Source organism: Glycine soja, chromosome 13, assembly GCF_004193775.1.
Source record: "Glycine soja cultivar W05 chromosome 13, ASM419377v2, whole genome shotgun sequence".
NCBI classification, from domain to species: domain Eukaryota; kingdom Viridiplantae; phylum Streptophyta; class Magnoliopsida; order Fabales; family Fabaceae; genus Glycine; species Glycine soja.
Window position 1 is genome coordinate 21,527,689 of NC_041014.1, and position 24,634 is coordinate 21,552,322.

The following is a 24,634-nucleotide window of genomic DNA, read 5'->3' on the forward strand; positions in this document are numbered from 1 at the left end:
TCTGCTGTTCCTAATGTGGGACCACTTGTATTAAGCTTATTAGTTTTTCTTAGTTTCTCTGTCTTTTACCTCTTCAATTATTTTACCTTGTTCTTTTACTATAATATCCCTCTCCCCTTTCTGATTTCTTAGCTTGTCCTTTTTTTTTCTTTAAAAAAAACCCACTACTTTTAGGATCTGTTTCATCCTTTTTCATTTATTTTTCAAAAAAACAATTTAACATTACTCAACAAGTAATTTTTCATCTGCAATTATTAAAAATTGTTTAAAAAATAAGTGTTTAGAATAACCGAAATAGGGAACAAACTTTAAAAGAGCAGAAATGTATTTGAAAGGCAAACACTTTTGAATATGTTCAAGAAATTAACAAATTATATAATATAGAAATATATTCTTAAAAATAGTAAATAAAGAAGGTCTAGAGTAAGTGGGTGTGATGAAAATTGAAGACAGAGGTGATGGAATGAAGCACTGCTTTTTGGAAAATACTATAACCATGCAATTAACTTGCTGAGCCGGCCACTGTTTAATTATTATTTGTATTAAATCATATTGGTGTGCCTTTCACATTCATAAATAAATGCATTTAGCTACCACTTATTTGTGTCGCAGGATTTGCTACCAAACCGTCCATTAAAATGAAATAATATCATTCCTCCTGATATATTTCTACAATTCGATTGATTCAATCAAAATTAGACTTGTGTGAGAATTTTTTATCGAGAAGAAATTGCACAAATATTAAACAATATCTTTTGCTTGTCTCTTAAGAAGAAAACGAATATCTGTATGATTTATTTTTTTGTCGTTTGAGATAATAGAACTAAAACTTTTCATTCATGATTAAGATGACTGAAATTCAAGTAGTTTTCTTGTAAGGGTTGAAGTTGGGCAAATTGGTAAATTGATTAATGAAAATCTTACTAAGTATGGCCGTGACAGACATGGATGTGTACCTACAGGATTATTCCATACCTTACCTCCTGCAAAAGCTTATTTTGGGTATATGAAAAAAGGGGCTCCTTATCTGGTGACGGGGCACGATTTGATTGGACGCTCAAGATTTTGGGGCTTACATGGCATGGCTTTTATGGGTAAGTGTTGCACAGTTATTCACGTGTATCAAGAAAAGAGGTGGGGTTTTGGATGTGTTTGATTCCAACACTTTTGGTGTCTTCCGCATTCCATCTGTGGCACTTAAACATGCTACGCTGGCCTTATTACCATCAACGACTCCTCATTACCATTTTCAAAATCTAGTGTTTTCTTCCACAAGCTTATGGATTACCAAGTTTTTATCCACTCTGCGCTCCACACCGTACCATTGTTCTGCTATAGCCAACAAATGCAAAAATATAAATTGATACTTAATTGTTCAAGAGATATTTAATTTAGACTTTAGAGACACTCAGGGAACATCGAGTTTCCTCGTATACGTAATAGTTTGTGAAATATCTTACTCAACAATTAGTACTTTAGCTTATGTATGGTAAAAGACAAATATTTGTTTTTATATAATTAAATTTTATAACAAAATAAATATTTTTAAGTATATATATATATATATGCTTGAATAAATGAATTATATGTTGAATTTACAACGAACAATTTACATTGTAAATATGAAGTTATTTTTAATTACTCACAATATTTAAAAAATATTGAAATTTAATTTAGAGATAAAGATGGAACAGTTTGAGATTATTAAGAGATATTTATTAAATGTTTTAAAATTTATGCTAGACTTTGCACATCATTTGAATAAAAAATCAATGTAAAAAATAACTAGTGTAAAATGTTTCGTGAATCTTATTTTTATCCTTCTAAAGTGATTACATTTTCAAATAATACATGTTCACTTTCACGTCATATTATCAAATTTATTATTAAAATGGAAAGAAAAAAGAAGTTCACCTTCAACCAAATTAATCACTTTCCAATTTCCTTATTGCATTCCTTTTAACATTTGATATGCATAAGAGAATCAAAACATTGTTATTCCGTGACAAATCCTTCTTGTAATTAGCACTGTAACTAGGGGTGAGCAGAAAATCCGTGACCGTTCGAAACCGATGCACCCGAGGTGATTAAAAAGTTAAACGGTCAGGTAAATTTTGGTCACTGGATTTAAACTGTGACCAAACTCGACTGTTTATGAAGTTGATTTAAAAACTGATATTGCAACGAGACCACTTGATATTACTACTTCCCACCCGTCACACCTATACTCCATATTAATTATGACTCATCAATCATCCCAATGTCCAGATTTCAAACTCTCTTATTCTCACTTTGCCATTTACCTATTACGTTGCCAACTCACAAATCACAATTATAATGGTAATTTACTCATATTTGAGTTAATTAATGAAATTGATAATTTTTTTGTATATTTAAAATTGTTTTACATGGACAATAATTTTATTGAAGATAAATTTGAGGAATTCTGTCTCCGTGACCAGAATTGGATCTGGAATTTCTACTTCTACATGCAACACCATTGAAATCCTGCAAAACCAGCCACCATACTCTACCATCAACATCCTGCAAAATCAGCCACACGCATTCCCTGTTACTCGTAACCTCGTTGATGCCAGGTGAGTTTCCATGGACATAGAGGTGCCACTCTTTCACTCCCTTTACACTTACGTACCGAAGATTTTGGTCGATTGAAGGCATTTAGGTCTGAAACCATCTGTAACCGACCGATGCTCAGGCCTAACTGTAACCCATAATAGAAAAGACACAATAAGAAAATGCAGTGAAAATGGAAATATGTGTTTAGAGAAATAAACCTTGTTAGTACATAATTTTAATAAATTAAAGAAACGTCAAGGAGAATTTTGTTGATGAGAAAAAGTGATCAAACAACAAGAAACAAAGAACCACGGCTCAAAAAGGGAATCAATAATAGGTTAGAGGAAACACAAATTAAAGAAGGAATCGAAGGAGAAACTCACAAGTTTCATTTGAAAGAGGGATCGTCGATTATCATTTTCTTAGGTGTAATCAAAGAAGGAGTAACAAGGGTATGTTTGGTACAAAAGATAGAGAAATTGAGAAATTGAGTAGATAAAAATAATAATAAAAGAGTAAAAAAAGATGACAAATAAAGTAATAAGTAAAGTTATTTGGTTGAAAAAAAATAGCAAAGAAATAAAAAGATGAGTTGAAATAAGTAAGAAATATTACATATGGATCCTATCATTTTTAAACTTATTTTCACCTTAATTTTTTTCTCTATAAAACAACCAAAAATATATTATTATTTTTATCTTCTAAACCAAACACAAGTTTTAAGTCATAGTTGAGTGATTTGTGAACATAGGTTGGGCACCACTAACACATGAGATTAATAATAATACGATAATAGAAAAAGCAAAGGCATTTGGGTTAAGTTGCTCGAATTTCGTATGACGTACCAAACTTAATAGCAGACCGAGATGTTTCATGGTTTGTCACATTCAACTTTGAATTAATAAATGGTTTGAATCAACCCAAAAATTTTCCTTTAATTTGGTTTGGTCTGTTATAGTCATTGGGTAGGCTCAAACTTATGATCACTCTTAGATTTACACAATATGTTTACAATAATCAAAACTATTGCTTCAAAATCTAAAGAATAAAAAAATTGTTATAAGATATTGACCGATCATTTACTCAATAATAATACTAGATCAATAGATCACTAATAAGTCAGTAAATCACTTATTAAATCATATAAACTATCATAAATCATAACAGGTTATATCTTTCCCATAAATTTTACAAAGTTTTCCATAATATATTTATAATTTGATATTTGATTTTGCTTCTAAACTAATGAAGGCCTCAACCTTCAACCATAGACGATAAAAGGCACCACCGAGATCCACTTTGCTTTCACAGGAAGAAATTAAAAAAAAAAAAAAAATAGAGCTCAGTCAATATCACTGCTGGTGAGATAAAAAGGTCTTGAGTCATTTTCCTTCTTGGAGCCAATGCTTATATAATGAGAAATAAACAGACGTTGAGTTTCAAACAACCGAAAATACCACTATTTTAACGCATTAAATAAAAACTTAGAGTTTAGTTAATAAAAAGCTTTGCTACTTGGAGGGCACATGTAATCCTCCAATATTATTATTTTTTATCTTTGTTGACAAAGACTAAATAAATAAATTTTATAAGAAACATATTATTTAACCATAAAGTTTTACACCATTTTTTTGTAGTAGCTATATCATAATTAAATTTTTATAATAAATAAATTAAACATTGCAAATATAAACATAATTTTTTCGTTTCCACATTATTGGTTTCACCTCTTGCAAATTTGCGATACAAATTCAAGATGAAGATGCTCTCAATCTCTCAATTGCTCCATTACAAATAGAAACTAAAGTAACAATATCAATATCATTTTTTTTCTCATTTAAAGCAAGTTCAAATACGTGTAACCTAATAGGGTTTTTTCCTGAAGTATAAAAGAAACTGAGGGTAGATTTATGGAATACGTATAAGTTTGCAATTGTATAATAAGAATTATTGCGAAATCGTTAGTAGAGACTAAATTACTCACACCTATAAAAGAGTGTGAAAATATAACAAAGATTACACCGTAAAAAAATAATAATAAATATAAGAATTTAACATGGTTCAACAACTCTGGTCTACGTCCACATAACCATCTCAAAAAAGTATTTCACCATCACAAAAATGATTATAAGATTGTAACACACCCAAATAATATATCACTCTACAAACTCAAGTACCTCACTCAATTGTTACAATAAATGATAATTCACACAAAGACATTTTTCTCTCAACAAAAGTGATTTTATTTCACAATCTTTCTTCCCACACACTCTCTCTTCATGTGTTCATGTGTTGTGTTTCTCTACTAATTCTTTTATCTATTTATAGTGAAGATTGTCACCAACTATAATAAATAAATTCTCTTGAAAATTGAAACAAAAATAATTTATAATGCATCCATTCAACTAAGATTTATCTAGTAAAATATAATTTTTGACTTTGTATTTAAGTCACCTAAACCATAGTAATAAAAATCAAATTTCTAATATATATGTTCCTTATCTTTTGACTTGAAACTCTATAAGAATTAAGAATATAAATTAGAGGTTGGGGGAGAAATTATGATATATTACAAAAATTATTTATTATATAATTTTATTATTTTTAAATAAAAATAAAATATTGAATATTCTTTTGTCAAACGATTGTTTTTTGTTACAATAGTCAAACAAATATTAATATAAAGAACATGTAAAAAATTCGGTGGGTAAACATAATTTGTCTTCCTTCGTATAAAGAATTGTTTTTCTTTTTTTGACGTTGTAAATAGAGTTGTTAAAAGGAATGGATGCGCTGCTCTTTTTTGTTTGCATTTCAGAATCGCATGTCTTTTTCTAATTAAGATATTCTGAGGGAAAATATCTAATTGTATATTTCATGTCGAAATTAAAATATTTTTAAAGAGATATTTATTATATATATATATATATATATATATATATATATATTATAAATATTCTAATGCTTCTTATTTGACGCATGAAATTAAAGAAGACCTTTTCCGCACATTTTTCCCAGTATATATTTTTTCACATATATTCTTATATAAAGTATTAAATCACATTAGCTACTTTTAAATTGTTATATATAATTATAATTATTATCGTATAGGCATTTTTTTCACTTGTTAAATCACGATAAAAAAAATCGATTATATTTCATTTGCCACAATTTTTTGCTTCAATCCTTAATCGTATATTGTATATTAGAGAATACCAGATTAAATGTTTAAAACTGAATAATTAATATTGTATACGTTTAAAAAACGTATATCATAAGTTTACATAAAAATTAAAATAATGAGTAGAATACTTCCAAAAAAAGTTATTTGAAAAACTCACTCATGTGATAGATTGATGAGAGTAGATATTTGGCAGTATCTTATCGTGGGAAGGGAGTAAGGAGTGACTTGGAATGCCCACGGCCATTGAAATTAGATATGCTATGGACTGTGCGATAATATAAGGTAGAGATTTCATCAAAACATGTGACTCTACATATGGCTGCGAAAACCCATTAGTTGTGCTTCATTTTATCAAAATATTATCTTCAACTTATATAAGCTTTTTAATGAGTGGATATATTGTAGCTAGGCACACCTTAACATAATCTAATTTTGCGGACTTGAGGCTTTTAATCTGATGGGATTATCTCAATGCATATGCCCTATTGGCTATTATGTATATACACACAACGATCACTTTATAAATTATAAATTTAATTAAATAGAAAATGATAACTGATACTGTGATCTTACTATCTCTTTTGAAAGATACTTATCATCTTGTACCAAAAAATATAAGAATAATAATTGTTATACGTTGAAATGCCAATTAATAAAAACTCTCTTAATATTGTATTACTAATCATTGATACTATCAATCGAAGTGAGCATGTAACTACTTATTAATCCTTGCTAAATATACTACACCAAACTCATATATAGTTTTTCTTTTCTTTAATCCGTCCTCCAGTCAAGCTTATAAATGTTAACCTTTCAAGTAAATTAAAGATAAACAAAACGCTTGTAAAGAGTGGAAATTAATTGTCACAAGTAGCTTTTCTACTTCTTTCCTTTTGTGAGTTTTGTCCCTTTTAAATATCTTAAAAACCTCATACTTTTGTTACAGAAACGACAGGAAATAAAAAAAATAAAATAAAGAAACACATAAAAGACAACCCATATATTTATTTTACTGATAGAAAAAATAGCCCATAAATAAACATTATTATATGGTACATGAATTTACTCACATTATTATTAGCCAATGCACTAGCTGTCTTAAAGACTAAGAAAAAATCATAAGTTGCCGACAAATGCAACCTTCGACAATTTTATCGCTTGAACTCAAATGTACAGAAACTATTATTATAACTAGTTATGCACATCTCAATTCATTCCAAATGAGACCCATATTCTTTCTAAGATCTATGTGCACATATATTGTTTTGCAAATTGCAAGGTCCTTGGGGCGAGTAGACCCAAGTAAGAAGAAACCTATATTGCATTGAAGGCTGAAGCTTAGAATGACCTTACAAGGTTTACACGGGTCACTGTCTTATACGGCAAGCTAGTTGATAAACAAAAATAAAGCAGATGCTAACAAAAAAGACACGTATTAGGGACCATATTTTCCATCCCCTACAAGCATGAACAGTCTTAATTGATTACTCCTTTAGTCATATGAATACATCTCAACTCTAAATGTTTCTAGAGTGGTTACTTGATGTGCTCCTGTTGCTGGAGAGGGACAAATAGCAGTTTGGTTTAAACAACCTCGAACGCCAAAACCCAATAAACTTGAAACAGTTTGAAGAATGAGACGAAAAATGCAAATAGAAATTAATAGGAATGGAAATAGGTAGGATATTTTAGTACTTTGCTTTTATTCACATTAAAAATATATTTACAAATTTAAGTATATTTACGTAAGTGACCATTTTAGTGCCTATTTTCATACTTTATAAACTCCTAAATATTTATCTGCAACCTCATTATCCATACTTTAATTAAATAAAAATGCTAACTCATATTTTTTGAGTTAGAATTATGTACAATTCTGTTTGAGTTGAATATCTTTTAGAATATAATAAGATTAAATTTATTAGGGAGTTTCTTTTTTCCATATAGTTCAAATCTAAAACTTTATTTAAGAAATTATATCATATAATTAAACATTTATTGATAAAGTTATTTCATATATACCTTAATATATATAAATTTTTTATAATTAAATATAAATCCAACATAATAAATTAGTTACAAAACATGATGTATATCCAGCGCTTGTAGTAAAAAGAAAGAATAGTTTAAATATATTTAAATTTAACACAACAAATTCATGAAATAATTAATTTATTAATTTATAAGTGTGATGTTTACACCTTTTAAGATATGTCCATAAAAAAATATATTAAATATAGCAATGGAAACATCTGAATTGAATTTAGTTTGATCTAATTAACGACTCAACCCAATAATGTATACTTGAGTTGAGTTAAATTCATTTTTTTTGTTAAATTATTCAACCCAAACCAACTCAGCCTTAATTGAAATGTGTCATTGAATCAACTTATTATTATTATATATTTGAAAAATAAAAAAATAAGAAAAATGAAGTATCTAATTATATTAGTTCAACTCATTCGTAATCAAAGGCATTCAAATATATAAAAACTAGCAAAAAAAAATCATTCACAATAAAATCACAATTAAAATGACAGTGTACATCATGTAAGAAGTTTAGAATGACTCACCCTTCATATACATGTAATATTAATGATATTTTTAAATAAAAAAAAAATTAGTGTGAATAACACAAGTAAAGGGTACAAAAGGCAAGGCCCAATGCTCTAATAATAGGCGTATAGACTAGTTTCCAACTTTCTACGCATGGCGTTCATGTGGCCTTTTCTTTTTGGGCCTTGGGCTTGACATGGAAGTCCGCAAAACTGATCTAGGTTTTTTTTATAAAAAAAAATTGGGATAATAAAATCTGTATTAATAATTTAATATTAGCTGTAAAGGCATAGTGTAGAAAATAAATATAATAATATAAAAAATAAAAATACAAGACACTCAACCCACCATGGGAGGGAGGTTTAAGAAAATCTAGATTGTTGGGGTTAATGGGTTATACAAATTTAGTAACAATTGAACAAATGTTACTTTTATCATGCATTTTTCTATTACAAAGACAAAAAGTTAGATAAGCATTACTGGAAAATATACTAACCTTATAAACTGCCAAAAAGACACACGAGACTCTTTTTTACGTGTTTATTTTTTCACCCTCACATATGTTCCTTCTCGCACAATTATGTTAAATGATTTTAATTTTACAAAATAGATTTTGGTAATGAAATGAGTTTATTTTATGCATTTTTTTCCTTTTAGCTCAACATCCTTATGTTATGTTTGGTTGAATGGAAAGTAAAAAAAAAAACTGAAATTTAAATGGAAGAAACAGATAGGAAGAATCTTTTAAATATAAATTTATCTTTGCATATTAATTAATTCAAAATATAAATCAAATTCATTTTTGTTAATAACTATTTTTACACTATTCAGTATTTAATTACATATAAAATAAAACTGGTCTAATCTAAAGTCAATTATAAAAACATTTATCTTTTTATTTTTTTTCTTGTGTATTGTTGTTGGACTTAGACCCATGAAGGAAATCACACGAAGAGCACGTGAGGCATGACGGTTTAGAGAGAATAGAGAAGCACGAGCTTTGAGCAAGCTAGTAGTAGTAGTGTTCGGAATAAACCTGAAGCTAACGAACCAATCATAAACCCTAACCCAACCCCCGCCCTATGGCCACCCTCGACCAAATCCAAAACGGCGTTTCTTCCGACAATCCCGCCGCCGCTGAACCTCCCTCCACCACCGCCGACGTCCCCCCGCCCGATGCCGCCGCCGAGAAGCGGTGGCCGGGGTGGCCGGGCCACTGCGTGTTCCGCCTCATCGTGCCGGTGCTCAAGGTCGGCAGCATCATCGGCCGCAAGGGGGAGCTCATCAAGAAGACCTGCGAGGAAACGAAAGCTCGCATTCGTGTCCTCGACGGCGCCGTCGGCACCTCCGATCGAATCGTATGTCTTCCCTATTTTATTTCTAGGGTTTCTTCTTCGATTTTTTTTTCTTATTTCTAGGTTCTACCAGGTTCACATGGAATATTCAATATTGCCTCTACAGTAGGGGTTTTTGTTCTCACTGCCTGGATGTTACAAGTTGGATTCTTTGTGCTCGCGTTTTCGTTTTTCTCAGCTCAATGCGTTACTTACCTTAGTTCTCAACTTACAATTTCATCGTAATTTCATTAATATTGTGGTGCGTTTTGGCTTGAAGGAGGTTTCGTGGTTTATAAGATAGTATTTGTGAGGTGGTTTCTGTGTGGGATTTATAGGGCTTAAATGCTTAGGGAAGGCTCATGATAGTGTCAAGGTCTCTAACTTTATCTGCAATGTTAAGGTTTAAATCTCTGGGAAGGGCTTTACCTAATCATCACTCCAATTCAAGGGTTAATTTCACAGCTATCCAGGTGGGAACCCACAGTTAAAGATCCCGCAAAATATGCTCCTGGGTGGCATGGCCTTCTGTACTCTAGGAATGCTGCTTAGGTTCCATTTTTTTTTTCATTTGCACAGTTGGTGATAAATGTGTCACATTGTTGTGTTTTCTTTATTATTTATAGCTTGCACCTTTCAGTGTAGGTGGGAAGTTGCCAAAGTGAGTGGAAGTTAACTCTGTAGTTTAGTTGGTCTATGTTCAGTTCAGATGTTGCTTCTTTCCAGATCACTGTTTTTTATATGAGGACATTTATTTGATTTGTGTGTCTCGTTCTGTTTTATCCTGATTGGTTTGAATTTTGATTTTAGGTACTCATATCAGGGAAGGAAGACCTGGAGGCACCTCTTTCTCCTGCAATGGATGCTGTAATAAGGGTTTTTAAACGTGTCTCTGGGTTTTCTGAAATTGATGCCAAGAATAAAGCATCAGCGGTTGCATTTTGTTCCGTCCGTTTATTGGTGGCCTCAACGCAGGCTATCAATTTGATTGGAAAGCAGGGTTCATTAATTAAATCTATACAGGAAAATACTGGTGCTTCTGTTAGAGTACTGTCTGGAGGTGTGCCTGCTGTCCCTGTTATTCAGTAATACGTGATACATCTATGATAGCATCCTTTTATTTTTGCCTATTCTTCCTCATATTGACTGATGTCATATAAAGTGTGCTAGCTGGTTTCCATGGAAGATTATTGAAATTAGATGTCTTTTTGTCTTTTCAGTGTTTTACCTTTTAAATGCCGTGGCTGGAATCTAGATAATGTGTGGATGTTTCCCCTCACTGCTTGCAGCTGGGTGTGGAAAATATTGAACATTCTTGTTAATAAGATAGATGCCTACTATTATTAGGCAGGTTTTATCATGGTATTTAGTAGCTACTCTATTGGGTTGTTGTTTTTCTGTCTTTTGAACCTAATTAGTTGTTACCAAATTTTTGTCTTTGGAGGCTGATTTACTTCGAATGTTAAGAGCTCAGTTTAGAGTTAAGACTATTCTAAAGTGAGAAGTAAAGATGTATTCACTATTGACTTAATTTAAAGGAAATCTCTCTTTAGAGGAGCTTTTTCCTAAGGCTGCTGTCTTCGTTAACTTTCATGCTCGGTGCTCCTAATGAAAAAGATCTTTTCATTTGTTTCCTGCCATTCTGTATTTTTTTGTTCAATGATTGAAGTGATTCTGATATCAAATCATTTTCCTGATAGATGAGGTTCCCTTTTATGCTGCTGCGGATGAGAGGATTGTGGAACTTCAGGGAGAAGCCATGAAGGTCCTTAAGGCTTTGGAAGCAGTAGTTGGGCACCTGAGGAAGTTTTTGGTTGATAATAGTGTTCTTCCCTTATTTGAGAAAACTGTAAGTTTGATATTTTCCAGCTATTAAAAATCAGGCTTAAATAGTCAATACCAGTGTATATCATGTATTTTGGGCTACTATATTATTTTATTTCATTTGAGTTGAATATCATCAAAGAATATCATGTATTAACACTAAGATGTGTGGATTGTTTGTTTTGTTCAAGTACAATGCAACAATCTCCCAAGAGCGCCAGGCAGATACTACCTGGGTTGACAAACCATCACTGCATAGCGCTTCACAACCTAGCATTGTAACTGATATTCCTCTTTCAACAAAAAGGGATTCTCTCTTTGCAGACCGTGAAAGTCAGTTGGACTCATTGCTCCCTCCTTCCACAATGTCAATGTATGGGCAAGATTCTTCACTTTCTGGTCTTCGTTCTTCGGCTCTCAGTCGACCCAGTGCCCCTCCTATTGTTACAACGGTTAGCAATTTCAAGCACCATATTATATCAATGTTCTATTTGATTTGAGAACTTCCTTGGAAACTTGTCAACATCATTGTTTCTTTTTCTTTTGTGCCAAATGTTGAAAAAATAACCGTTAGTCATAATTATGTACTAATTCTTTGTGTAAGGGCTTTTATAAATTTTGCTTTATGTAGTCCAAATTTTAAAAGAATGTTCATTAGTTTCTTATTCTGACTTATTCTACATGGACTTCTGTACCTTTTACTCTCATGATGATCTGGCTATGGGCCGAGTTCTAAAAGCAAGTCATACAATATGATTTGTCACTTTCTAGTAATGTGAACTGACAGCATACTTTTATTTTATTATTTTTGTTGATAATGATGGTAACTTCCACCTTCCTTTACTGTTTCCACTTATTAGGTAATACAAACTATGCAAATACCATTGTCCTATGCAGAGGACATCATTGGTATACAAGGGACTAATATTGAATACATTCGTCGTACTAGCGGAGCCATATTGACTGTACAGGAGAGCCGGGTGCCTGATGAAATCATTGTGGAAATAAAAGGCACCTCATCTCAGGTTCAAACGGCACAACAGTTGATTCAGGTATGAGACTTGGGCCTATGAAAAGAAATTTAGGCATTTGTGGTCCTGTTACTTTTGCTTGACAGTTAGATTTGCATAGGCATATGTGTATGCTAGGGCAGGTACTTGACTTTTCATTAAGTGTAAATGTATACAAAGGTTTTGTCTTAGCATATTCATTGTATAGTTTCTTATTTTTATCGGTTTTAATTCTTCACTTGTTGGAATGTTTTTAGTTGAGATCCTAATATCCATTTAATGTTCCTCATGTTGGCTTAAAAAATTATACTTACAATTTGATCATGCAGTTGGAAACTTGAAAGTAGTAAAAGGAGTATGAGAAAAGAGTCAAAATTGATTAATCCATTTTTTATTATAGGAAAATTAGGAAATAAAAGAAATGAAGATAGTTTTCTTGGTTTGGCATACTTGTTCATGATATGTGGGTAGGGGTGGAAGTGGGAAAAAAGAGGTGTTAGTTTTCAATTTTCATAAATACATCTATGAAGTATAAACTAACAAAGAAGGGCAAGAACATTATTAAGTGGGCATTATCTCAACTTATCAAATACTCATAAGTCAAAATATATGACAAAGGTAATATGTATTCATTGGGAAATACATTCATTCACCAGACAAGTTCAAGCAAATGATGTGAGAATTTCATCTTATTCTGGATTTTTGCTACATTCATTTATTATAAAAAAATAGTAGACTTGTCAATGTTTGTGTACTACTTTTAACTTTTGTAGTAAGTATAAGTATTTATGTAGTCAACAGTGGCCGCTATCGCGCTAGAGAGGCCCCTTGCTGCGACACGGACCTCTGTTGTGGTGCGGAGTGAAGTAGTGGCTGTCGCGGGATGACTCTATCGCGGGCTTTGTAGAATTTTGGGTCCGCAACTTCAAAATCAATGGAAATTCCAATAATGCCCTCCCTATTAGTTTTGGTTTTACGATTTATTTTGTTTGGGTTAACCTTCTGAATTCGAGCAGCAGAGACTTGAGAGAAACAAGTGAGAACCCTAGGAAAAGTGGAAAACTGCTCACCTTTCTGTTCCCTCTCCGGTGTGCGTCAATCTCCGGCATGCTTCGTGTCTTCTCTGGTGACTGTTTGTTTCTGTTTTTTTCCCAGTTTTCGTTTCTTCTCTTCTCAGAGATGGCTTTCTTTTCTTTTTCATTTTTTTCTTCTCTTGTTCTTTTTTCTTTTCCTTTCTTTTACTGCTTGCTGTCAGTTTGTTTATTCCGTTCGGCTTCTACTGATCAGCAATATTATTTTTTCCTTTTTGGGTGTTTTTACTGTGCATAGTGCCACTGCCATGGCTTCTACTGATCAACAAAAAAAAGATACCGACACAGTTGGATCTTCAACTGGAATGTTCAAGCCTACGGGTGATAGTGTTGATGTTTTTTGGAAGTGGAACAGCTTGAAAGATAAAAATAACAGGATGTGATTTTTGTCATAAAACATCTAGCGGAGGAATTACTAGAGCTAAAAGACATCAACTCAATATTATAGGAGATGTTAATTCTCTTAGAAAAGTACTATGTTTGGTTTTATGTACAATGAGTTTTTATTATTAATAATGATTAGTGCATGAATTGAGTTATGTTTCTGTTTTTGAGTGCTTATATATATATATATATATATATATACGCTCCGTGCCGTGACGACGGTATTGACTACTATGAAAAATATATTATGTTTAATTTCATGTTTATCAAGCACCTTATAGTTATATTATATCCTGGCTCCCTCTTTTGAACTGATTTACTAATTGTGGAATAATCGTTTGGCATGATTACAACCGTAATTCATTTCTTCTTTTTTGTTCATATGTTTCATTCATTCTATTTTCATACTTATTACTGACATTTTATTGGGTACTTACCATCAATGTTCAAATTCATACTGAAAGAATAGATTATTTCGTTTGCTTTTACTGATGGAAACCGCTTGTGTTACAGGAAGTTATAAGTAATCACACAGAACCTGTAGCTAGTAATTACAGCAGGTTAGATACAGGTCTGAGGTCTTCTTACCCTCAGTTGGGCAGTTCATCGTATTCCTCATCTTCCTTGTCCTCGCAACCCTATAGTGGTGGGTATGGATCTTCTGCTCTTGGAGGCTATAGTACTTTCAGACTTTGAATTAGTGTCTCTAGGTCACAATGAATTCATTTTGAGCCAAATTGTTCTAATTGCGTCTGATTGGAGAGTCGATGCTGGAATGTATTATGAAGCCACCAAAATCACGTTTTTATCATCATGTAATCGGGTAATCTTAGGTGTGGCCATAGAGTTGAGTAGTGCCATAGAAAATGTAATGAAATATTAACCATTTTCAGGATGTTTAATTTTGTAGTGTATATGTGCATTAATTTAAAGCTTAATCGTGGGATCTATAGGGGCATGAATTATAAGTTATATTTATTTTATTTTATATTTGCAATGCTAACTATTCTTACCTTGACCTATCATTGCTTAATAAATAGTGGATGTTATTTAACTAGCGATAGATTCGACTATAGATGTTACTGTCCAAGTCCAGGGCTAGTTAGGTAAGGTCGTTAAAGCTTTCTATTAAGTCTTTATGTAAAAAATCTACTTATAAAATTAAAATAAAAGTAATTATTTAATTGATATAATGAAATGGAATTATATTTTCTTAAAATTAAGAATAATTTGTAATTTTCTTAATTCTTATAAACCTTGAAGCAATAATTATTTTTTTTAAAATGTAATTTTATTGTTATTTGAATTTCATGTAAATTTAATTAGAGTATGAAATTTGCAATATTTAGTGAGTTTGATGTAAATTTTATCGAAAATATTATTATATTCTTTCTTATAATAGTTGAATAAAAGAAGTGTTGAATAATAACTTTTGAAATCATTAGTTATTAGCAGGGTTTTAAAAGCTGACCTTATTAAGGTATTGGATTAGTGGTTGAACTAATAGGTCATTGATTGACCCACATAATCTAATCTAAATTTAAAAAATATGAAAATTTCATACTTGTTTTAAAAAAAGCCACACACAAAAAAAATCCACCACAAATTAATATAATTTCATAAGCTCATTCTTAAGTTTAATCTTCAAATGACATTCATGAGTTGAAATATCAAAGTCACATAATAAAACTTAAAAACATAAATAAATAAGTTCAACTTAAGTTTTAAACACAAATTTCAAGCATATATATATATATATATGTATGTATTATCAAATGATGTGAAACAAAATATTAATAACATGTAAAAAAATTATTAACGCATAATTAGTTTAAAATTGTGCGGGTTTGGTTATTAAGAAAAGCTAAAGAGCCATATGTATAAAAAAAGTTATGACTTACACTTATTTGTGTATCTTAGATGGCACTTGGGTTGGGTTGAGTGTTTTTATTTTTATTTTCAAAGAAATCAGAAAATAAGAGTAATCAACGTTTTTTTTAAGACATGAAAACATAATGATACCTTAGAATATTTATTTTCTTGATATATGTTTTTTAAATCTTAAAAATCCGAAAATGAAAATAGAAAATAAACAATTAAATGAATCGCGACCTTATGTCAGTTTTATCTTGTTGTGGGTGTTTTCAATTCATACACAATTACCTTTTATGAAAAATACTCTGATTTTTTTTATCATAAGAGTTTAAATTTTTTTTATCGGCCACTGTAATGAACTTTATCAAAAGAATATTAAAGTGAGTTAAAAAAAAGCTTATAAAAATTATAAAGTATTTTCGTTAAAAGTTTAATGGTCAAGCAATACCATTCAATCACATATTACTGTTTCTATAATTTTTAAGATAATTTTATAAAATAAATAGATTAATTATAAATGATAATTTACGATAAGATGACAATGTAAAATATTTTTTTTCTTTTTCTCTTTCAAAAAATGTTAAATACAAATAAGTCACATAAACTCTAAAAAAAGCTCTTCCTAACATTTTTGAATTTTAATTGAGTTTCGATGTTTTTCTTCTTTCAATAATGTTAATATCAGAGAGACAGCTTATCCTTAAGGCTTGACCCAAAGCCACTCACTCGTGCGTGTGTATAGCGTAGCAGCTAATAGCAATGCCCACTTTGAATCTCTTCACAAACGTTCCTGTCGACACCGTCGTTGCTTCTGACATTCTCAGAGATGCCACCAAAGCTGTTGCAAAAATCATCGGAAAACCCGAATCCGTTAAGTCCTCTTTTACCCTTTTACTCACTCTCTTTCGACATTGTTCACCAGTTGTTTGATCAAATTACTCTATAAAAATATCTACACTTTATCTAACCCATGTCATGAAACTTATTAAGGCTACTACTTACCTTTGGCACTCATTACTATGGTTATCTGTTAACACTTCTTTCTGTTTGGTTTTTTAGTAATTTGATGGGCTACAGCTGAATAATTGTTTTGCTACTTTAATTTTTAGTATAATTTTGACATAGATTTGTGTCTATTTTTTGGGGGGTGCTATATTTCAGTATGTGATGATTTTGTTGAATGGGGGAGTGCCTATTGCATTTGCTGGAACTGAAGAGCCAGCTGCTTATGGAGAACTGATCTCGATTGGGGGCCTTGGTCCGAGTGTCAATGGAAAACTGAGTTCTACAATTGCAGAAATTCTTGAAACTAAGCTATACATTGACAGTTCCCGTTTCTATATCAAGTTTTATGATGTTCAGGTAATTTTCTGCTTTGTCCTGTGATGGCTTGTGTGATTCTGAGAAGATTGCAAATTAATGTTGGTTACCACTTACCACCCTTTGATAATATTGTCTAGCTATTTGAAGTACTTTTATGTGGGTGAAGCGATTTCATGCATTCTATAACTAATTTAATTCTCTGCCACAATGTATTGAAATGGTTTTATGCTTACATGCAATTCAATTATGATTCTTAGAATGTTTGTTAAGGAAAATTTGTGATTGGATGACAGTGTAAAAATGTTTTACAATGTAAGGGCATAAATATCAAACAATTGAATTAATATTGTTTTTCAGGGAATTGGTTGCTACTTGCTAATAACAGAAGTTATTTCAGTAGATATTGATTTCTGATGTTTAGCCATACTTTGACTGTAGTAACAGAAAATAATATTGCTACTACAGAGATAATAATATCTTTGCTAACTTTTTCTCGAAATATACTCCTGTATTTCCTGTACTGTTCTGCTACAAAAGAAGTGATCTCTATCTTGATTTTTTCCCCATTATTTTGGATTTGCTGAAGCATATTCATGAACATCATCATGGTCGGTGTGTCAACAATACCCATTCTAACAGCTTTCTTTCCATAAGACGAATGTCATAGTCACATCTTTTTTTAATCTATGTTCATTACATACTTTCTGTATCTCATTTTATTCGTTTTCTGGTGCAGCGCTCATTCTTTGGGTTCAATGGCTCAACCTTTTGATCTAACTTTTTTTCTAGTAATAGATTGTGAGTTTCACTGGGGGAAAATCTGGCTAATTCTTCTTCCTGTGGATTATTACAAATTTGTATCCATGATTGTATGAATGAATACAATTAATTTATCAAAATGGGAAAATCCGTCCTCCTTTGTTCCTTTTTATATCCTTCCAAAATTCACGCCTTCGATTTATGCTCTTCGTGTTGGATTTGAATCTTTAACTTCATAAACCATATATAGGGGTGTTTTGGATTTTAAATGGATATGGAGGTGACTGTAGCACACATCTTAAGTGTAGCTTTGCGGCATTTAACATGCTCTTTTGAAATATTATGAACCCTAAGCATATTAAGATGCAGAAAAATGTTAACATACTCTTTTTAACATTTTCTTTTAAACACTCTTTTATTATGAGTAAAATATCATACTAATCCCACTAATTAAGAGTAGACTCAGATAATTTAGTGGGATAGACCTAGAATTTCACTAAATAATGGTTTTAAAAAAATTGAAAGTACCAACTAGTATTTCTCTTTTGTTGTAGTAGTATATAAAGCAACTCATGTAAATCAAATCATCATCATACACCTTTTTCTTCTCGTTTGTTTCCTCATCCTCCAGTAGTGTGCAAGAATTTTTATCCAAATTAAGATTTATTATCTCTTTCTCAAGCCAAAAATGATAATACAAATGAAAGTTAATTGGATTAAAAATTAACTTCTCACATTTCCATTAAAATATAAGATTTTCATCCTTTATTGTGGAAATAAAAACAAATCGAAACACGACAATATTACATTTCTCGAAATATTTTTAATAGCTTATAACAAATAAACACAAATATAGAGGATCAAATATGTCGTCATGAGTTTTGCCAAATATAGAGTTTTGCCTAATTGAACAGTTTTTAAGAGACAAATAAAAACAAATTAAAAAAACCTTAAAAATAAAAATATTTTTAGTCAATAATAGTTTCAAAATAGATCAAATACTACTTAATTTGCCAATTTTCATGACATTTGATCAACTTGTAATTTTTTTTTCACAATCAAGTAATTAATTAAATGCATATGATTTTGACCTCTAAAGCAAGAGAAAGAAAGAAATGATTTTTTTTGTCATAAAAAAATGTACGGTATAAAATTCCACTGGCTATAAGAATAGAAATACATAATTTGCACTTAAAGACGGAGCAAATGTACACAGAACAGTGAAACACAAGGATTGCAACTAAATATGAAAACTTCGACTTTGCTTTTTCACGTTTCAATGTAAGTATTTCCAATATCATCATCTCAAATCACCATCCATATTTCGCTTGTGTTTCAGCTTTGGTAAGCATGCCCTTTACACGCCGCTCAGCAAGTTTCATTTCATTTTGTTTCATATCAAAGTACAATGAACCAATTTGATGTTTCCTCTTGTGCAGCTTTGTAGGCTTCCCCTTTGTCGAAGCAGGCTACAAGAGAAAAATAAATAAATACAAAATAAATGATGGAAACAACCCTTTTAGGGAGTAGATAGGAAATTACAATTGTACGATGTATAGTAACTGCTAACTAACCAAGATTTCCTATTTCTTGAAATATTTGAATCTATACTGACACAACGTTAAACTTCTAAATTCTGGCTATGAAAAAAAAAAAGTTAACCTTTTTTAATTACCATTACACCACTAGTTTTGTATTTCTATGCGCCTACAATAGTAAAAATGGTGCACATGGAATAAAATCCTCTTGGCTTTCTTTCACAAACATTCTGTTAAAAAAAATGATAACAAGGTGAAGTGGTGAATAATTTTTTAAAATTTAAAATATAATAATAACACAAGAAGAAAATGAGAAGTTTTGTTTCATTCTTTATCAATAATGAGAGAGAAAAAACACGTTACTAAGTGGCACACTAACATGCACAATTATAATTATAATGTGATGAATGCTTATAATAACATGGGGATCTAAATGATGTATGACTCGACTTCAATTGTAATTAAAAAAATTTAATTTTTATGTGATAATTTACAGGTTAGTTACGGCAGAAGATGAAGCTCCAACAATTCAGTATAGAAACAATCCAATAAGATTATGCCATAATTCCTTTGACTAAAACATAAGAAAATGACGCAATCCCACACTTACTTGGAAAGTATCCTTTGTTATACAAGCATACAAAATAAAACACATAAACTCTGAAGTTATAAAATAATAAAATGTACAAATGTGTGTGTAAACTGTAAACAGTCAAATTCCCATGATTTCTGCAAATAACAATGTTATTCATACACTTCAATATTTACATATCCTTTTTATAAAAATAAAAAAAGGAGAGAAATTCATTGTCAACTTTTCTCCATCTTCCTTTATCCTCATAAAAGGAAGAAAGACGAGATATATTCCATACGTATAGCTTAAGTGGCTTGTGAGGAGAGCAGCTAATGCATGTCACAATATGACCTAGGTCAAGCTTATGTACACACCAAAATTGGGTTTGCTCATTTAATCTAACTAAAGGCATACCTTCATTAGTAATCTTAATTTTACTTGAACTACCAACTGAATTCATCTTATGCATTTAAATTACAATGCTGATTCATTCTAAGTGTATGACTGTGCAAGTTCCTAGTAAGAGAGCAATAATAATAAAGTCCTGCTTTAATATCACAAATAGAGAGTGGTATCTAAGTATCTAACAATAGATCACTGTTAAGTAATGGGAATTTTAATGATTTGACATAATTTTTCAATGATCAACATTGCCATGTAATCTATTCTCTTTACCTTAATTAAATACAAGGCACGGAACATATCACCCATGTATAGTTCAAGTTTTGGTTTCTTGGTGTCTGAGTAGACTAACTAAAACAAATGTCGACTCCAGACTCCAGACTCCTGACTCATTTCAACATGGCCAAGCGTTTTGCTATCTCATTCAATAAAGGGGCTTGAAAACATTATTTAAAAAATCACTCTCTTAAGACTATCTATGAAAATCCCACCCTACCCAATATTCATTTGGAACTTATAGTAAAAGGAATAGCTATCAATAATCACTCTCCTAAGGGGACCTACAGTAAAAGTAATTAACTGGTACTCAATTGGAGGAGGTAGGGGGAGGGTCTCTTGCATACATTTATTAGAGAACTGCCACTCCCATGTCTCTTAAGCCATTGGAATAGGCCAACAATATTATTTTAAGAACTATACCCTATACCCTTATCATTAATTTTCAACATAATATAACTGAAGCGGAAACTCCACCTCAAATTTAATTATTGATTTTAACAAAATCTCTTAGACAGAGACAGATGGTCAAATATATCCAATTTCCTAATTCTCTAGAATAATTGATGGTCAAATGTATCTGATAACTGATTACATCTGCAGAATAATTAATATTCGAATTCCTTTTGTCACTTACTTGCCTTAGTGACTAAATTGGTCTGCCTCCTACCAAGTGTAGCATTCTCAATATATATTATCCACAACTTGGATATCTGAGTATTGGGTTTCTTCCAGTTCCAGGCTAATGAAATTAAATTATCCTTCCACATACCAAAATTTCTAAGGTCTGCTCTTCTTTCAATTACCAAAACACATAGCCCTTGAACTGAGCCAAAATTTAGTATCTGACACTCAGCTGCTTCCAGGAATAACCAAGGAGCATCAAAAGAGGTCATCCCCAAATCAAAATCATCAACAAATGGCGCTGTGTATTTAGAACTCTATTAGAGATGGGTTTCCTCTAATGCTCACAAAAATGTGGGACACTAAGTTTGAAGCCTTCTACTACCCTATGACCACTGCCTCAAGAACCCATTTAAGCATCACATGCCTTGCCTTTCCACGTTATCCAGCAAATAATATCAATTCATTTTCCTACAATGTTCAAATCTAGATCTGGAACATACAAAGAACAAGCACAAAGCATCTTCAAGGGCTATTCTAGACTGATATTCATCTTACTACAGCACAGGTGTAGTGATGTTCAATTGTGTTTTATTTATTCTTTTTAGTTTCTTTTCATGCAAATTATTTTAGATATCTAACATCAGAGATTATGATGTTAATGGCTGTTAGTCTGTAACAAAAATGTGGGACACTAATGGCTATTAGACATGAGTTTCCTCTAATGCTCACAAAAATATGGGACACTAAGTTTGAAGCCTTCTACTACCCTATGACCACTGCCTCAAGAACCCATTTAAGCATCACGTGCCTTTCCTTTCCACATTATCCAGCAAATAATATCAATTCCTTATCCTACAATGTTCAAATCTAGATCTGGAACATACAAAGAACAAGCACAAAGCATCTTCAAGGGCTATTCTAGACTGGTATTCATCCTACAACCATACAGGTGTAGCGATGTTCATTTGTGTTTTATTTATTCTTTTTAGTTTCTTTACATGCAAATTATTGTAGATATCTAACATCAGAGATTATGATGTTAATGGCTGTTAGTCTGTAACAAGGGAGGGAGATCAGGTTTTTCTAGCACAAGACATTTTTCAAATTTTCTTCAGACAGTCCTGACGTGTTAAACAAAAGACCAGCCTTCTATTGGCTGTCTATTAAATCGCCTACAGTATTTGAATATATTTCCACATCAAGCAGGCTGAACCAGCTCACAAACCATTTGAAGCACATTCTCACTAAACAATTTTCAACCCAGACAAGACTCACACATGCACTATATTAAAAGGGCATTGAATAACTAACTACAAAACAGAAAACCTAATCCCACAGCCAACAAAACCTACATCCCAACATGTAAAAACAAGTTGAGAATGAGAATACCTGATAAGTGGGTCCGAATGCAATCCCAGTTAGCTTGACCTGATCCTCTCTTGGCCGATTCTTAATCAACTCTTCTTGCTTCACCTCAATCACTTCCGTCGGAATCTCATGCCTCCCTCTCTTCCCAGGAATCCTTATCACACTGACATCAATCCCAGAAGCTTCCAGCACCGGTGGCGCCGACACGTCACCCCAATTATTCCCATACTGTCCATAATCCCCATAGGAAGCATAGGCATCACCATAATTCCCATACTGTTCAGTTCCATAAGCAGCAACCCCAGCCTTTGGTTCAGTACCCGAACTCCCTGGCTCGGCACCCGAACCAAAATTGCCATAATAACTAGCATACTGGTCAGTGGCATATTGGTAATCATCAAAATTTTCATAATCCCCTGTACTTTGATCGACGGGAACATTGCTGAAACCACCGGAATTCGATGCCGGTGGCGGTGTTTCGGTTTCGAGGATGGATTTCCGGCCTGAACCGGAACTTGCTTGAACGCCGAGAGTGGCGGTGTTCCTGGGTGCCGGAATGCTGGCGAGGAAGGACTTGACCGATGAGGTTTGCGTGGAGAACTCTAACTTTTTCTTTCTTCTGTTTCGTTCTTCTTCTTCGTCGTCGTCGTCGTCATCGTCGTGTTGTGAAGGGTGTGGGAGAGGGATGATTGGGGGCCTGAATTGCACGACGCGTTTGGGTTGTGTCTTTTCGATTTGGGGTTTAGGGTCAGGGTTAGGGTTAGGGTTAGGGTTAGGGAGGGAAGAGCTTTCGGTGGAAGGTTGTTTGGGTGGAGGAAGGGATTGAAACAGAGAAGATTTGGGTTGAGGAAGGGATTGAAACAGAGAAAGTTTGGGTTGAGGAAGGGAGGAAAACGTCGTCGTTTTTGGTGGTGATGGTTGTTGATCTTCTTCTTCATCTGAAGAGGCATAGTTCGCCAGTAGAGAATCCATGGCCACCCAACACGATTGGGGAATTGGGAATGGAAACCAATCCAACACAATCTCTTTTCTGCTCAAACCCTAGCCAACGCTAACCTTTGATAAATAATATTTTTATCTCTGATTACATATTAAATTCGTCTTAAAAAATGAAAATTCAAGTTTTACTATCTAAAACTAGTAAAAGAGTGTCACAAATCTCATCTATTCATAGATTTGTAGTATTTTTTCATGTTTGAAGATTAAAATTTAAATTTTTATTTTTTAAAAATAAATTTATCAGTAATAAATTGTTTCTAATTATTTAATTTTCACGGTTAATCTTAAAATGTCATGAAATGGTTAAAAATTATGTTAAACATGATTTTTAAGCTGACTATTTTGAGAGTTAATAAATTATTTTAAACATAATATTTTAGATAATTATGATATAATTAAAAAGTTATCATAATAAGGAGGATATAGGATAAGAGAAGTGTGGTATTGTGAGAGAGAGGATTAAATAATAGTAATAGGATGCTTCTCATTTAATTTGGAATTAAAATTAAATTTGATTTTGACTGCACCCTACTACTCTCCTTGGCCTTCACCTTTTCAATTTGTTGACGATTACAGTTTCATAGTGGGAAAAATTCAGAGAACGATTTAGGCACAAGACCTAAAATACTAGACCAACAACAATAGCACTGCGTTTCAAATTTTTGGTCATCCTGATATGATAACACAATTTTTCAATTCATTACGGTATATCAGAAATTCAAGTTTAAACTAAAAACAAAAATGTCAGAATCCATCGTTTCTTACTAATAATACAAAAAGGGGAAGTGGGTAGTGATTTTTAAATCAAAGAATGAAGCTATAAGAGTTCTGCAAACGCATCAAAAGAGGTTTTTTATTTAAGAATGCAAATACTCTTTGGGACTAAATGGAAGCAAACACTCTTTAACATTGCGCAAGAAAGAACTATTTTTT

General features: G+C 32.0%; 3 protein-coding genes across 4 annotated transcripts; 2 read left to right on the forward strand and 1 right to left on the reverse strand.

The window, feature by feature from the left end:
- The first annotated feature begins 9,265 nt into the window (after window positions 1–9,265).
- Window positions 9,266–14,980, forward strand: LOC114382601 (RNA-binding KH domain-containing protein PEPPER-like). Of its 2 annotated transcripts, none has more exons than XM_028342140.1 (6): window positions 9,266–9,675; window positions 10,462–10,711; window positions 11,352–11,500; window positions 11,667–11,927; window positions 12,336–12,527; window positions 13,280–14,159. In XM_028342140.1, the coding sequence occupies exons 1-6, from the start codon at window positions 9,400–9,402 to the stop codon at window positions 13,370–13,372; spliced, it is 1,221 nt and encodes a 406-aa protein (XP_028197941.1). In that variant the 5' UTR covers window positions 9,266–9,399; the 3' UTR covers window positions 13,373–14,159. The 2 variants fall into 2 exon arrangements, with proteins under 2 accessions (XP_028197941.1, XP_028197940.1); XM_028342139.1 differs by lacking the exon at window positions 13,280–14,159 and adding an exon at window positions 14,474–14,980 and having other exon boundaries at window positions 9,270–9,675.
- A 1,516-nt stretch (window positions 14,981–16,496) lies between these two features.
- Window positions 16,497–18,089, forward strand: LOC114381349 (macrophage migration inhibitory factor homolog). Its single transcript, XM_028340590.1, has 3 exons — window positions 16,497–16,705; window positions 16,997–17,197; window positions 17,895–18,089. Exons 1-3 carry the CDS (start codon window positions 16,595–16,597, stop codon window positions 17,928–17,930), a joined length of 348 nt encoding a protein of 115 aa, XP_028196391.1. The 5' UTR covers window positions 16,497–16,594; the 3' UTR covers window positions 17,931–18,089.
- A 931-nt stretch (window positions 18,090–19,020) lies between these two features.
- LOC114382437 (proline-rich protein PRCC-like) lies at window positions 19,021–23,767 on the reverse strand. Its single transcript, XM_028341856.1, has 2 exons — window positions 22,724–23,767; window positions 19,021–19,386 (listed from the first exon to the last, which is right to left on the reverse strand). Exons 1-2 carry the CDS (start codon window positions 23,672–23,674, stop codon window positions 19,228–19,230), a joined length of 1,110 nt encoding a protein of 369 aa, XP_028197657.1. The 5' UTR covers window positions 23,675–23,767; the 3' UTR covers window positions 19,021–19,227.
- Window positions 23,768–24,634: the final 867 nt, after the last annotated feature.

Excerpts from the sequence above, each read along its gene's own strand:
- LOC114382601 (XM_028342139.1), top strand. The coding sequence starts at position 9,400 with ATGGCCACCCTCGACCAAATCCAAAACGGCGTTTCTTCCGACAATCCC. Across the intron at positions 9,676-10,461 it reads TCGGCACCTCCGATCGAATC|GTACTCATATCAGGGAAGGA; the intron begins GTATGTCTTCCC and ends TTTTGATTTTAG. Across the intron at positions 11,928-12,335 it reads CCCCTCCTATTGTTACAACG|GTAATACAAACTATGCAAAT; the intron begins GTTAGCAATTTC and ends TCCACTTATTAG.
- LOC114381349 (XM_028340590.1), top strand. The coding sequence starts at position 16,595 with ATGCCCACTTTGAATCTCTTCACAAACGTTCCTGTCGACACCGTCGTT. Across the intron at positions 16,706-16,996 it reads TCATCGGAAAACCCGAATCC|TATGTGATGATTTTGTTGAA; the intron begins GTTAAGTCCTCT and ends GCTATATTTCAG. Across the intron at positions 17,198-17,894 it reads TCAAGTTTTATGATGTTCAG|CGCTCATTCTTTGGGTTCAA; the intron begins GTAATTTTCTGC and ends TTTCTGGTGCAG.
- LOC114382437 (XM_028341856.1), bottom strand. The coding sequence starts at position 23,674 with ATGGATTCTCTACTGGCGAACTATGCCTCTTCAGATGAAGAAGAAGAT. Across the intron at positions 19,387-22,723 it reads CATTCGGACCCACTTATCAG|CCTGCTTCGACAAAGGGGAA; the intron begins GTATTCTCATTC and ends TTTCTCTTGTAG.